The sequence below is a fragment of the Diprion similis genome, chromosome 4 (genome assembly GCF_021155765.1).
Source record: "Diprion similis isolate iyDipSimi1 chromosome 4, iyDipSimi1.1, whole genome shotgun sequence".
Classification (NCBI taxonomy): domain Eukaryota; kingdom Metazoa; phylum Arthropoda; class Insecta; order Hymenoptera; family Diprionidae; genus Diprion; species Diprion similis.
Genome location: NC_060108.1, coordinates 8,459,876 through 8,475,427, shown reverse-complemented (window position 1 = coordinate 8,475,427; position 15,552 = coordinate 8,459,876). Strand labels below are relative to the sequence as shown.

The 15,552-nt window shown below is 35.7% G+C and overlaps 1 protein-coding gene across 2 annotated transcripts in view; it reads left to right on the top strand.

Moving 5' to 3' along the window:
• The window catches only part of LOC124405242 (sodium/potassium-transporting ATPase subunit beta-2-like), a 69,510-nt gene that overhangs the window by 5,464 nt on the left and 48,494 nt on the right, over positions 1-15,552 (top strand). Inside the window, exons 2-4 of one of the 2 annotated variants that reach the window (XM_046879975.1) lie at positions 3,491-3,631; positions 4,033-4,149; positions 5,208-5,389. In XM_046879975.1, coding sequence (XP_046735931.1) covers positions 3,491-3,631; positions 4,033-4,149; positions 5,208-5,389 — 440 coding nt within the window. The remainder of the gene's footprint in view (positions 1-3,490; positions 3,632-4,032; positions 4,150-5,207; positions 5,390-15,552) is intronic. The other variant, XM_046879976.1, reaches the window with a different exon arrangement.

The following is a 15,552-nucleotide window of genomic DNA, read 5'->3' as shown; positions in this document are numbered from 1 at the left end:
GACGAATTACTTTACCTTGAAATCGGACCTTTTGTTGCATCTAGAGGAATTGTATTTTGTCTAGATTACCTGATATGACGATGTCAATTTTTTCTCAGATAGTAGCACTAATGCCCGCTAAAACCTCGTAGTTATAGATTTTTTTGAACGTTGTTACTCCCGCAATAGAATATATGCTCAGAATGTGTCAAAAAAAAGTCTGTAAAAATTATGGAATTATTTTTGAATTATTTGGAACGGATTCGAGAGGTGCGCCGGTCGAATTTCGAAAATGATATATCCAAGGTCCACCCTAGTCGATACGTTGGGTTTTAAATGGGACGCGGTCTGAAATGGATCTGACCCTGTATCCAAGGCAGAACTGCTTTATGTAATAAGTTGAAGTTTTGCAGTGCTCTCGATCGGTTCGCGTGGAATAAATGTATTAGAGGCATTTTATCCCAAACCGATGTTGGTATAACCCTAACCATCGTGACTCACTTTATTTTTATGTGTGGTGTCGAGTATACAAAAAAACGTCTTTCACCAATTTGTAGATTTTTTGAACCACGGATTTGATTTTTATTGCTCCCAAAAACACGACAACCCAATTTTCGAATGAATAGCCCCGATAGATTGACATCGAATTTGTTTTTTGAATTCTTCGTTAAAAAACGAAAATTTTGAAACCAACGTGGAAGTGAGCAGCCTTCCGGTTTAGAAGCTACAAGCGAAAAAGGTAATTAGAAAGTGAGAAAAATCGGATGAAATATTGAAATATACAAATAAAATTTTTTTTTTCATTTCTTCTCACTTGTCGATTACTTGTTACGTCTGTAGCTTTTGTTAATGGGTAGATCGCGTAGACTTCGATGACCGACTACCGGAACCTATTCTATGCCCAGCCAAGGCGTTATTTGGCTATTTTAGGATTCGTACACGGCGACTATGCACTTACGTGCCACTACTCCCAATGCAGGAAATCATAGAAGAAGGAACAGATCTGAGGGAGGTAGACTATGTAAATGGTAAAGTTGGTCAATGTAATGGGTGTCACGACAAAATACCCCCGAAAAAATATTCCTGAGAAAATATTACGCGACAAAATATGCCCATAACTGTACAATAATACGAACTACAATGCCTCGGTATCACTTTTCATTTTTCTCTCTGCTCTGGGTACTTCATGTTCTAACAAAAATCACAACATACCTCCTCGTACTACATTCGCATACATTTGACGATGTTTGTTGATATTTTGTTCTGGGATCAATAGTCACGCAATGCAATTCCAAATTACCCATGAAAAAAAAGTTCGGCCTCTGTATGACAGGGGCAGAACCGAAACCACAACACAATATCCCATGCAGCCAATGTAATGGAGTCGGCTTGAAGAAATGGCTTGGATTGGCATCGAGAGATATAATTAGAAGCGTCTCGTGTAAAAGCTACGATAGAAGTGATTAGTGTAGAATGTAGGAGACTCGCTAGTTACGTTTAGTGATCGACCTGCTCAAGCAGTAGCGGGAACCGAGGCAGCTACGTGTAGATAAGGAGAGAATTCTAGGTCTGAAGTGACTATAAGACTCTGGAAAAAGAACCTGAGGACGTAACACTTCCAAACAAAAAGTGCGAAAACGAGAAAACTCGAATGAAATATAAAATTGTATTTTTTAGATTTATATTTAATTCCATTTTTCCCAATTTTTAATTACTAGTTTTGCCTGTAACTTCGAAACAAAAAGCTTGCTCACTTCCTTTCGAGTCTCAAAATGTTCGTTTTTCAAAAAAAAAATTCATGAGAAAAAATTGAAGGCAATCGATTGGATGTTTTTGTGCGCAGTAAAAATCGTACCCGTGGTTCAAAAAATCTTCAACTCGGTGAAAGATGTTATTTTTTGTATACTCTACATAATAAAATCTACTTATAATAAAAAAAAAATCGGCGATGATGAGGGCCAGACGCAGATCGCTTTAGGGTGGAATGCCTCATAGGGATACAAGTATCGTCATGTATTGTTATTTAACTAACCATCTTAATTGAATGATTGTTTCCTCCCGATAGGCATATGCCACCCGTTAGAGCGTTTCCATAATTTCCTCATTATTTCACTTTTGCTTATCATCAACGCCAACTTCCTTGTAATGCTTTCTATTCTTAACCCAATTTCGATATGGACATAGTACAAAATGTTTATCTCTTTATCGATCTATTTTTTTTGCCTGTCTACCTGCTTATCCGTACATCCACCCATTCATCCATCCATTCATGCATCCGTCCATCTGTCCATTCGTTCATTCGTCCATTCAGAAATTCATCTATCCATCCATCCACTAATTCATTCACCCATCCATGCATCCATCCAACCACCCATCCACCCATCAAACTATCTATTTGTACGTACGAGGCATATCAAGTTTGGTGTTTATCGTCGATGATTTCTTCATTGATTATTTTAGAACACTAAATATACATTCTACTGCCTACTTGCGAATAAATCTGTTTGAAGTTTCTCTCACGTTGTAACGGTTCAAATCTCTCACAAATGGAAATTAGAATGGGAACCCTGGAACAGATTTGACTGGTGGTGTCATGTGATGGGTATCAACCAATGAAGGATATTTTCTCCAAGACGGGTATCGGCTCGGTAATCCAGGAAAGTCTCTGTTCCGGTCTCTCGTCACTTACCTCTCGTTGAAACAACATCTCTTAAGTATTAGTTCGGAAATTCACGATACAACGGGCGTGTAGCCAGTAAGAACCTTCGACGGAACTGTGATTTAAAAGATAAAAGATAGATAATCGACGCTGTGAAAATAGAAAAACATTTAAAAGACAACAAATTAAGATATGAATTCGTGATTGAGAGCAACAACAATGGAAACTATATAAAGAATTGATAATTCGAGAAACGAGAGACAATCTAGAAAATTCCCTTAATTGGAACAAAATATTTTTACATTGACAATTTATACACTAGAGAGCGATTTACACTTGTACAATTTTATATTTACATACGTTTTATTAGATATAATTTATGCTGAATGAATGAATGAGCGAGCGGATGGATGAATGAGTTTATAACGTCCTAAATTAAATTGACTAGGATCGTAAACCCAAGTAAATGAAAATTTATTGTTTTTCAAGATCCTAACATCATCCTTGTATGTTATATTTTTGGTCATTTCACCTTGAATTTGATTCATAAATTGTAAATCAATATTACAACGTAAATGCAAACATCATTATATGGGTAATCATAGAAGACGATTATGTGTAGTTTCAAGTGTAAGATAATTCTACATAGTCGTGAGTACTGTAGGCATCAGAATAAATGATTACAAAACCTCAAACAAAGGTTTAAAAGCGGTCTACCAACGTGGAAAAGGTTTTGTTTAAAATGTTGACCGAATAAGTAGATCATACGATGTATTGTAAAAATAATGTAACATGACGAAGTAGACACTGTCTCCGAATCTTGATGTACAACTTTTCACTCAATTTTACTAGGTGTTGTCGGTCTTTTCTACTTGGTCTTCTTCAGCGTGCTGGCACTCCTCTGTGCGATTTGCTACAAAGGATTGATGCTATCGATTGATTTCAAACGACCAACCTACATATTAGAAGACAGTATCATTGGCACGAGTCCTGGTAAGATATGAAAATAGTATTTTAATGGAGAAGCAAGACGTGATTTTGAAATAAATATCAAAGTTATGTTGTACGCTCAATTTGGCTTATTTTTTTCGTAGGAAATCACTACCTCTACTCGAAGTATTCCATTTCAATAACAGTATGATAAGACATGGTTCAGAATAACTATAAATATAATTTGACAACGAACTAGGTAAATTGTTATTTAGAATAAATTCAATAACAAATGTTAACGCACAACGAATTTTCACGCGAAAAAAAAATTACGCCCGCACATGTAACTAAGTTTTTGTATCAATACGACAGGTCATTTCTTGCAAAAAAATTTCCATAGTAACATTAAAATAGATAGTGTTATTTAAAGTATATATTTTGGTTTCAACGTTCTTCATTTTCAGGCCTTGGTTTTCGTCCGATTTCGGATGATATAGATCAGGGATCTTTGGTCTGGTACAACGCGACTAATTCAAGTAACGTCAGAACATGGAAGAAAAGAATTGACAAATTTCTGGACGGTATGAATTATTTTTATCATTATCTCTTGTATCATAAAATGAAAAATATCTCAGTTTACTTACATTACACTTTCAAGGAAATTTAGCAACTCCAATTGTGAAAATTAGAGAAAATCGATTCTGGACTGAATTGTGTTATTTGTTTCAAAAATTTTAATACAATACGAAATGAGTTGTGTTGAATTACAAAATGAAAAAATAGCATGAATGTGAAATACTGTATTGTAATTACTAGTAAGTATCTCAAATTGATATTATGAAATTATTTCATCGGTGGCCTGTGTTCTGAATAGCTTTCAATGTGAAAAGCATACGACTTTTTGCATATTGTGATTTTAGTGAAGATTGCATTATGCGCTTTAAAGATGCCTTGCTTTAAATTTTCGTTACTAGTTATGATAAAATCCGGCGTTTGTGAAAGGCATCGTCAAACCAAACTCAACGCGTGAAGAAAAACTTGAAATACTTTTCAGTCTTATTAATAATTACCATTCATCAGTGTTACTAAAATATGACCTTTAAACCGTGTGTCCATGAGGAAAGTGTGCACCTTATGCGCGTGCGTCAAGTTGTTCGAATTTTATTGGCGACAGTTACCTTTACCTGTGGGCTTCTAGGGATATTTTCTGACAATTACGATTGGTATTCCGTCGGCTGCTCAATCAGTCGGTAACTGTCGACCAATAAAATTCGAACGACTTGGCGTGCGCGCATAAGGTGCGCACTTTCCTCATGGAAACACGGTATAAAGATATGGAAACTAGGAACTACTGCTTTGACAATTGCATTTGGTCAACATTAGACTTGGTGTGCCATTATTATTAATTCTAATAAGCTTCATTTGCTCATAAAACATGATATTATATATCTCCAGTCAACATTGTCGGTAACTGGCAACCATTCATTTCGAGGTACGATCACTATTACAGGTTTCGCGAGAATCAATATAACATCGACACGAATAAAAAAACCTCACCGTAATAAATTGAATTGCATTCTAAATAATCATAATTCGAAAATCACTGTGAAAGAATCTAATTCATTATATCTATTTTTAGTGTACATAAATAGTTCGCTGTTACCAACACGTGGTAGAAACCAGCAATTCTGTACCAATAGCCAACCACTGCCAGCAAAAAATGTGTGTGCTTTTGACGTCACCCGTTGGGGTGACTGCTCCCCGGGTGGTAACTATGGTTATGACAACTCAACGCCATGTTTTTTCATCAAATTGAACAAGGTTAGTATTTGTATTGATCATTAAATTCTGCTGGTTTATGCAATTAATTGATTCCATGATTGCGTATTTTCCTACCCTTACTGATCGAGCAAAACACACCCTTTTTCTTCATAAAAAAATCAATGGAAAGGGTTCAAATTTCGTTGGTGCATCACTCTTTTGTAGCCAAGTTTGGGAAAGTTACTCATATTCCGAAAATCACGAAAAAATGTGTGGTTTTTTCACACGTGTTATTATTTCCACATTAACGTGTGGTAAAAGATCACAAATTTTTTCGCGATTTTCGGGATATGAGTAACTTTCCTGAATTACGTTACAACAAAGCGATACACCCTCAAACTTTGAACCTTTTTCGTACGTTTGTTTATTCCCTTTTATGCAGACATTTTTCCATCAATTCAATTCACTTGAAATTTCACATTTAAGGGATTTTGGATTCACTGATTATAAATCTGAACTCAGAATTAAAAAATTCACAATGGCGGATCCATTATGATGGACGTGAATTCAAAAAGTTATTTGATTTTGATGAAACCTGATGTTAGATGGTTTTTGGGGTTACTGATTACGAATCTGCACTCGAAATTCGAAAAAAAGTAAGTCTGACGTGAGTTCAAAAAGTTATTTGGTTTAGAAAATACTTGCATTACACAATTTTTCTTCAGATTCGAATGCAAGCAACTCTCGAAATGAAAGTTATTAGTAAATACGATTCTTAGTTTCGATGATGTACATAAATTATGATATACAATTTTAATTTTCTCAACAAAACAACAAGAAAAATTTTGAAATATTTCGTAAAATTTTTTGGTCTGTATAAAGTTTGTTTAAAAATTGGCATTCAGATTTCCCTGATGAATTAGGAGTAAATTTCTTTCTTTCTGTTTTTTTCTGGTTCTTTTTTCTTCTTCTTTTTTTTGTGGAAAAGTATGAATTTCGACCGTGTGTTTACATAAAAATAATAAATGCGAAGTTTTGAAAATCGATGAAAACGTTCATTTTGGCTTACTATTGAACGTGTTAAAAGTCCTGAACAATTGATGCTCCGGAATCGCCGCCATCTTGGAAAAAAAGCGCTATTCAATGGTTTTTGGCGTATAACTCATTATTTATCAACTTTATCGGAAAATTGTAGTAACAATAATTGAAGATCATTAAATTGTCTACAAAAAAAATCGAATTCATTTTTTCGTAAAACTAACATCTCCTGAGTAAATGGACGACGAACTTGAAAGAGATCGATGAATTGCTCCAAACAACCTTTCTACGCGCGTAAACTTACAAAGTAACGAAAATTAGGGCTTGTTTTATCTAAATATAGATAGTTTTATGTCAGGTATAATACTGTTATAGCCTGTTGAGAGTATTGTCGTATTATTTTGGAAATTTTATAAGTTGTAGCTCAGGGATACGAACTTCTTTATGATAATGCACCTTCTAAGGGCGGTTTTTGGTCGTACTCTATCTGTTATGTGACAGCCGTTAGGAGGGGACGGTTGACTAAGGTCTGACCTGCACCTGTTCTGCAATTTGTGAGACGAATATTGTTGCGATGGCTGCAACTGAGAAGTGTTTCATTTGTGATAAAAATATTTGTAGTGGCGATATTATAGAAGTGAAAGATAAAGGAATTATTACTTTGAAAAGAGCTAGTCTGGCAAGAAAGGATGATGAACATTTAGCGTTACAAGGTTTAAAAACTATAACAGTTCATGTCGCTTGTCGTAATATAAGAATTATACGCGACCGGATAGCATAAGAGCTGCAATAAACAAAAGAGATGGCACCGATGCTACATCATCCAGCACCACGCAGTGCACTAAAATTTTGCGATCCTCTTTGCCTAGTTTTCATTGTAAAGGAAAATGATTTTATTGCACAGAAGATATCGATGCAGAATTTTATGAAAAAGAATAAAAGCAGCCTATCGGTGAACGTAGAAAAGTTAATGATGTTCGCAGTATAAGTTTGAAGGGAAAAGTACTCGAGGCGGTAAAAAAAAGTAACGATAAATGGGGAGATGAAGTTAAGCATCGTGTTATGAATATTGCTGATTTGGTTGCTGGCGATGCCATATACCACCAATACTGCTTTACCTATTTTTTTTTTTTTTTCTTTTGCATTCTACGCCAAGCGGTAAGAAAAGAAGACGCCCTGTGAACGAAGATGTGACAACAGCAATGGAGAAAATTTATTCGTATCTCGATGATCGCGAGGATTCTCAACTATCGCTATCCGAGTACATATCCCAATGCACGGAATATTTTCCCAACGAATTAACTGTAAAAAATAAATTGCGACAAAAATATGGCGACAGAATTATCATCACGCAAAATCAAAAAAGTGTTCCTGTCGTTTCTTTTCATGACACGGGAACGAAAATATTGACTGATTCCTGGTACAAAATAAAAAAGATTATGATCGTGAGGAACGACTGCGCATAGTTCAAACTGCAGCAGCGATTAAAAAAGAAGACATTAAATCGAAAGTCTACGAGAATGATGCGTATCTCCCAACTGATGTTTTCATCAGTAATGCGAGTACTGACATTCCTGAAACTTTGAGAATCATTTTAGACCATCTCGTCGTTGAGAAGAAGGATAAAAATAATGACAAAGCCAATACGAAAAGTGTTGCCATAGCTTACACTATTATTTCAGCAATGAGACCACGTTCTTTTTTATCGCCTTTGCAAATCAGCCTTGCCGTAGTAGACGGAGAGCCAGCAACGTTTGAACCTACATCATTTTATTAAAAACGTTTGCGGTACACCCATATTGCAGTATAATCACTGACTAATAAAGTGGCGGTTTGGCCGGCGAGCTCTGTCGCGGCTAGGAGGGGGCGGCGTCACAAGTAAGTAAAAAAAATATCAAAAGTAAATCATTTTATCAAAGCTGATTTTTGTTTTAAATGGCAGCTAGTGATGTCAACCATTATGTAATGATATTGCCAGACCAATGAGTCCTTGTTAAGATACTGCCAGACTCACATAAAAATCCTCGAATGTGCGTCACATTTACATCATATTATCACAGTTGAATGTTTCATAGATATTTAAAAAATGTCGCCAGGATTACATATGTGGAATACCAGACGAAAATTCCGTAGATAACATGCCGACAGATCACGTCAAAAAGCGCCAATTTTCATAGATTTTCACGAAGTTCCTCATACACGCGCGCTTGTTCCTTAGGTATTATGGTCAATCCTGTTCAGAAATTGGATCGAAATTTTCTTGGCCATCTTTTGTTTCTAAATACACACACACACACACACACGCATGCAATCTTGAGTAATATTACTGAATTTTTTTTACGAATATTGCTTGATAAGAGTTTCTTATTATCATAGAAATTGTAAAAACAACGTTTGTTATTCTTATCAAGTTGATAAACTGAAAAGTAAAATTGTTATTGTATAAATGGGGGGTATTAAGAGAGGGAAAAACGAGAAAAAAAATTGATACGAATTTAGCGGATACATAAAAAACAAAATTAACAGCGTCACTGAGGGTTCTGTACAATTGTCAAATCGGAGGAAACAAAAAAACCAAATAAATAAATAGGAGATAACAAGGAGAAGACATTTGTAACAAGCCGAAAGAACTGTTTATTTCGCGATGCTTTTTATCAAAGAGAAAATAGTATGTGTTAATCGTTAGAGGGAAGAAAATGAGAAAAGTATAAAATGATGACAGAAAAGTTAGATAAATATTCATAAAAAAAAATGGAAAACATAACACCCGTCAATAACACCAATGAGCCATTCCACACGAAAATTAAAAATTGTGACGCTTCGAGTTTACCACCATGCAAATCCGAATTGTACCAGCAATTATTACGAGCACATTGCGTCACTAGTGTGGAGAAATGCTCACTTGAAATGTCCTACACATTTGCGTACACATGGATGCGGCTGGGCAGACATTGATGGGCATTATGACTGTGTTGGGTTTGAAGGCCAATAATTGCCTACATTGGTGAACAACGTTATACTTCCACAAGGTACATAATCATGTGTATCAATTCATTTACAGACAAACATATATCATTGTCTTAACCCTCTCGGACCGTATGTTGCTTCCACGCAACACGCACTTCGAGGCCCTATAAAACTGCATGACAACTTGGATGACAAGGTCAGGGTTCTAACTGCATAGTTCCAACAAGCAAGATCAGATGACACTATACATATAACCCTGAGATAAACTGCTTTTATCCTTCAAAATATCAATATTGCGAGAGCGTCTCGTGACGAGTTGGCGTGTTGGCGTGTTGTGCTTTTGTTATCGCAAAAAAAAAGTCAGTACACATATATTTTCCATATTTCAAATGTTATCTCCTTTCAAATGGAAGCTGATATGATATATTGACGGTATTAGTTGTTAGATATGATAAACAACTTATAGTTTGCCATGCATGCGTATATACATGTTGCATGGACGCAACACTAGGCTCGGTGGGGTATAGATCGGGAAAATCTTAGTAACTGTATTTCATTTTTATAGTTATGTTTATTGATATAAAACTTGTTAGGCTTAACAAACACATTCGTAAATTACAGAAAAAAAATGTTTTCATTCATTGTAAACACTATTCAGTGTGAAAATGCCAGGTAAACAGGAGTCCTAAATAGTAGGTAGGTTCAACAGCGCACACTTACCCACTTTTTGAGAACTCCTATCAACCTGGCATTTTTACACTAAAAAAGTGGTTAAAATCACTGACAAATTTTCTTTTTCTGTTATGTACGAATGATTTTGTTAAGCACAAGAAGTTTTATATCAATAAGCAAGACAGTATTCTAAGAAAAGAAATAAGAAAAATAGCTTTTTTTCGATGCATCCAAAGTAGACAGAGTCCTTGATTGTAATTTCGATCTGTACAACAAGTCTTGATTAAATAAATCATGTTTCTCATGTCTTACAGTATCGATTATTCATTTGTCAATTTTCCTGATTTTACCCCTCAAGTGCCCGGTGTTGCTCGCACGCAACATTCAAACATTCGTATTTCCCCCCAAAAAAATGGAAATGTCACGATGGATTTATCAACTAGAAAGTATTTTGAGATGAATCTGTGAAGAACATAATTTTCATCCAACAGGAAATAGGTTTCGGTCTTAGAGGGTTAAGGTCGTTTATTTAATTTTTCAGAAAAAGACACATTAACCAGAAACATTGATCGAGAAGAAGAAGAAGAAGAAGCTGATGTTGAATATAATGAAAATAGTGATGAAGATGACGATGGCGATGACAATACTAACTAGGAAGCAGACAGGATTTGATTGCCGTTATTTTTTACAATGCATTAGGTGTCACGTATTGTTTGACTATATGTCACTTATTAATTACAGTAAGAGCGTAGTTTATGGTTTACCACATGGATTATAAGGATAAATTGTTAAATGTTATTTCAATGGAATAGTTTACGTAGATTTTATTTTTGTAATTAAAATAATTGTCTAATGTATTATCAGTCACGTTGATAGAATAAAAATTAATTAAGGGTTACATAAACGCAATATTTTGGTATGAAAAAATTCAGAATTATTGATTATTATTTATTATAAAAAATTGAACATTCATTTTACACTTTTATAGAATTATGGATTCACTATATGTTTGACTCACCCAGGGCACTCCAATTCCTGTACTCTATTACTTGCTCTGCCCCCTCTACTTCGGCCGTCGCTAATTGCGTTAGAATCTATGGAAATATGAGCTTCATCTTTCAAGGTTTTAATACGTCCATTGATAACAGCGAAGATGATATCTCAATCTTGACCAGTAAGTGTTTTCCGCTTATCAAATATTGTAGGGTTTATTTATTGTATTTGCTTATTGTAAATTTGCAAAATTTGTTTCATCAACAATGGTTCTATTTTTAGACACAACTATTTTCTTACGATGCATCAATATTACTTTTTTGTAACACCTGCATGGAAAGTGTCATTTTCGAGGGTCATGTAGCGTGCGTGAAGTGCCTTATTCCTGAATAATAGAGTTGGCGCATGCGCGCATTCGATATGCTCTATTTCCCGGTGCGGAAGATTCGTAGCGCATGCGCACATTCGATATGCTCTATTTCCCGGTGCAGCGTATTCTTGTCACCAACAACACGGTCGACAGCAACGCCATATGGCTTGAGCGGCGTATGTACGGTCTCGACTACGTTGGTTTGCCTCTCAAATAACACTTTCCTATGCATGTATTACAAAAAATAGTGTGTGCAGCACGTGCGTGAAGGCGATATCTGAAGAGTGTGATTGCAGCACTCACCTCGGCGCATATGGCATTCGCGCGAGTCCGAGTGTGGTTTGCGGCACGAGCCGAAGGCGAATTCCGTATGCGCCGTCGGCTCGTGCAGCAAACTTCACACTCTTCGGATATCGCCTGCTTCACGCACTAGCTACACAATATACTATTATTTTTTTGTAGAATGTTTTTTTAATCTTCACTTCGAAATGCTGTGGCGTAAATGAATGCTGAAAATATTCTGAGTTTACGTCGAATATTCTTTGCAAATTGTCGTTGTAGGAATTGCAAAGCTAGATAAATGATAACATTTGATACCTTCGATGATGTTTTCTCTAATAAAATTGCAAATTTCGTCGTAAGCTATTCTGTGTAAATGTCGTGCCGTGTGGCAAGAAGTAGGTTGTCGGTTAGAAGCTGCTTTCTTGAGATTATTACGATAAGAGACTCTACAGATATTGTGGTACATTACTTCGGTACATGCAAATTTCTTTTGGCTGAGTTCTGCAACATTTTTGCGTTATTCAGTTTGGTGGCATAATCTTTGATTTTCGCGTCGAATGTACTTTTTCCACTGATATGCAATGTTTGTTGGCACCCATTACCTGGTTTTCATTTCTCATTGTAAAATATGCATACCTTTGTTGTGCTTTCGGTTTTTTCTAAATTGTATAATATTATGTCCTCCGACATGTTGACTGAGGATTGTAATCCTTTGGCCTTATCTACATTGGCCAGTGCAAGGGCAGATGTTTGCGACGCGATGGGTTCTTCTGTAGAGATAGACTGTTCCAATAACGATGAAGATGGATATTCGTTATGTTTTGGTTTCTCACGGTATTTATTCATCAAATGCACATGATATCCGTGGGTGGTATTCACATTTGAAGGTATTTCGATATCCTGAAATTTCAATTTATGGCAAACGCGGATTTGGAGAATGTTATAACATTTTTTCAAAGTTTCTTCAGGGAAGATTATTATTTTTTTACTACCATTACAAATCACACAAGTTGGATCAGTTGATGCCATGATGACAACGCATAAACAATTGCATACAATATTTGCCGACTTCACGTACAGGATAAACGTACCTAAGGTTCAAATAAATACGTGAGAATCTACGTAAATAGGCAATTTTTGGTGCGATCTGTCCATTCCACATATGTAATCCTGACGACAATTTTTAAATAACTATGAAAAATTCAACTTTGACAATATGATGTAAATGTGACGCAGATTCAAGGATTTTTATGCCAATCTGGCAGTATCTTAACAAGGGCTCATTGGTCCGTTATATTACTTAATGGTCGACATCACTAGCTGTCATTAAACGCAAAAATCAGCCTTGATAAAATGATTTATTTTTGATATTTTTTTGACTTGTGACGCCGCCTCCTCCCAACCGCAACAGAGCTCGTCGGCCAGATTGCCACTTTATTAGTCAGTGGTTGTACTGCGATATGGGTGTACCGAAAACGTTCTTAATAAAACGATTTGGGTTCAAACGTTGCTGGCTCTTAGACTATAGCGGGGATTGATTGCACGACGGTTTGCAATAATTGTCATGGAGACTGCTTCAATGGACCGAAAAGGGTGCGGGTCATAAAAGCGAAAGACCACAAATTAGATGGACCAGTATTTTGAATTTCAAATATGCAAACTTAAAAAAAACGAGAATTCAAATAATTCAATACACTTCTTTTCGAAAGATCACTTATTCGACGAACCGTTTGAATTAACGGTTACTTTTCTGACCGCTCATATATTCGAAAATATGTTTTTACATAATTCTTATTCTAAATGAGCGAAATTCAGATAGTCATACAGTCGAATGCCGGTATTTACGAAATAAAATATTACGAAAGACCAAAATATCGAAAGACCAAAATTTCTAAAGATCGAATTAGCGACAAATATTATTTCGATTATGCCTTTTAACTCTCAGACTTTCAAATATGCTTTAATTTTTGTTCAATTTCTTTCAACTTGTATAGGTTGTTGCCAAAAGTATAAAAACGGTATTTTCCTTTTTGAGTGGCTTGTATATTATAGATTTGCTTACCAATCCGAGGCGTGTCTTCAGTGTCAATTAATATTGCCTTTGGAATGGCATAAGGTCGTAACCGCTATCATGTAACCGTATATGTTGTTGGATAAGAGGTCAAAAGGCGTATATTTTTTTTACTTTATTTGGGTCGCTTGAAAAAACATCCAAATATGGTCGGAAACGTTTAAAATAATTAAAAAAGAAGTCATATGTACTGGTAGTAGAGATGTTATTTTCTGCGAGTAATTCAATCGTAAAAAGTTATGACTACTAACTTCGTAGCGTTGTATCCACCTTGGTCTTGCTGAAAATATGGAAAAATTATGTACCATGGTAAGTTCAGAAGGTTGTGAATCAAAAATTATTATTGTTATTCAATTAATTGACGATTTGCATAATTATAGTTTAGAAAATCGACATCCTAACTATATAACTATATTACTTTCAATTATTTCAGTAGTCTTCAAAGTGCTTACGAAAAAACGAAAATTTGCGGGTATGACCTTTTGTTTTATCTTCGACAAATTTTTTGAAGATTCCTGAATTCTTGTAAATTTCGGTTTGTTTATGTGTTCCGATGCTTTTTGTAGAGTTTGCAAGAAAAAAAAAATTGATGGTCTATGAACTTATGCATTTTACCTCCCGTAATTTTTTGGTGATTTCTAAATTGTCTTTGACTTACATTTATCTGTGCGTTTCAATGGTTTTGAGAACCATTGCAGAAAACAAAATTGTAATTAGTAACTTCCGTTCTGATAATTTTTTTCGAGTACTTGCTCATAAAGGCTGCATCTTCCTAACATACGACTTTTTGCCTGTGTGCTCTGAAGCACTTGATTTTCATTCAATTATACATTTCGCGCAATTTTAGAGCGCATCGTGACGAAAAAATCTTCCGATATTATACTTTTTAGACTAATAGAATGATAACGATAAATTATAAAAATAAAAATTGTGATGATTTTTTGTACAAAAAGTCATGTGGTTTGAGTTGAGTCGGTACATAAAGTATTCCCTGTAACACAGAAATAAAACTCGAAATTCCCTCTGGTGATTACCGCCCTCGTTCGTTCGGGCAATTAACCCATCCGCGGAATAATGTTTAATTGTACTTTATTCTCTTGTTATATAACCCACTATTTTGGTCCCCAATTTTCACCATCCGGTTCGAATAGTGCTTTTCGGGATATGAGGGTGAAAATGGGAGGAGGCGTAGACCCGTCTACGGATAAATGCGATGGTCTGCAGCACCACGAACCGTAATTGAGGCGAAGGTGCCATGCGTCGTTAGAACGGAGACAAAAAATGAGTGTAGAAAACATTGCAGGATCTTCGTCGATGAAAAGTTTCTTCCTTTCTGATTTGGACTTGGATTTCGATTTCTCCGGCGTAGGCTTTCCGAATGAAAGAGGGTAAAAACAGAGACGACAGATCACAACGAATATTTCATCAGGTAGAAAATATTTTCATTTTTTACAAAAATTTGCAGAAATGATTCTAAAAAATTAATCTCTAGCCGTCCAAATTCGTTGCGGCGGTTGGTTTGCCTGTTGTCGGCATAAAGGGCAAGAACGTCGTCCGTCTTCCGCCGTATTCCACAATTCCGTGGCGCATTCGGCACATGCGAGTAGGTGTCCGCAGTCCAGATATGCGTGGGTGGCAGGGTTTCCCCGGCAAATGAGGCACATCGCTATAAAATAAAAAAGTAGCAAGAAGTACACATAATTTAGGATGTTGATATTCGGTGCAACATATTAGGCTAATGACGTCGACGTTTCAAGTTCAACCAAATTCAGTGCCATTGATCAACTAGAAGATTTACGCAGTTTGACATGACATTCAGTTTGAAATAAT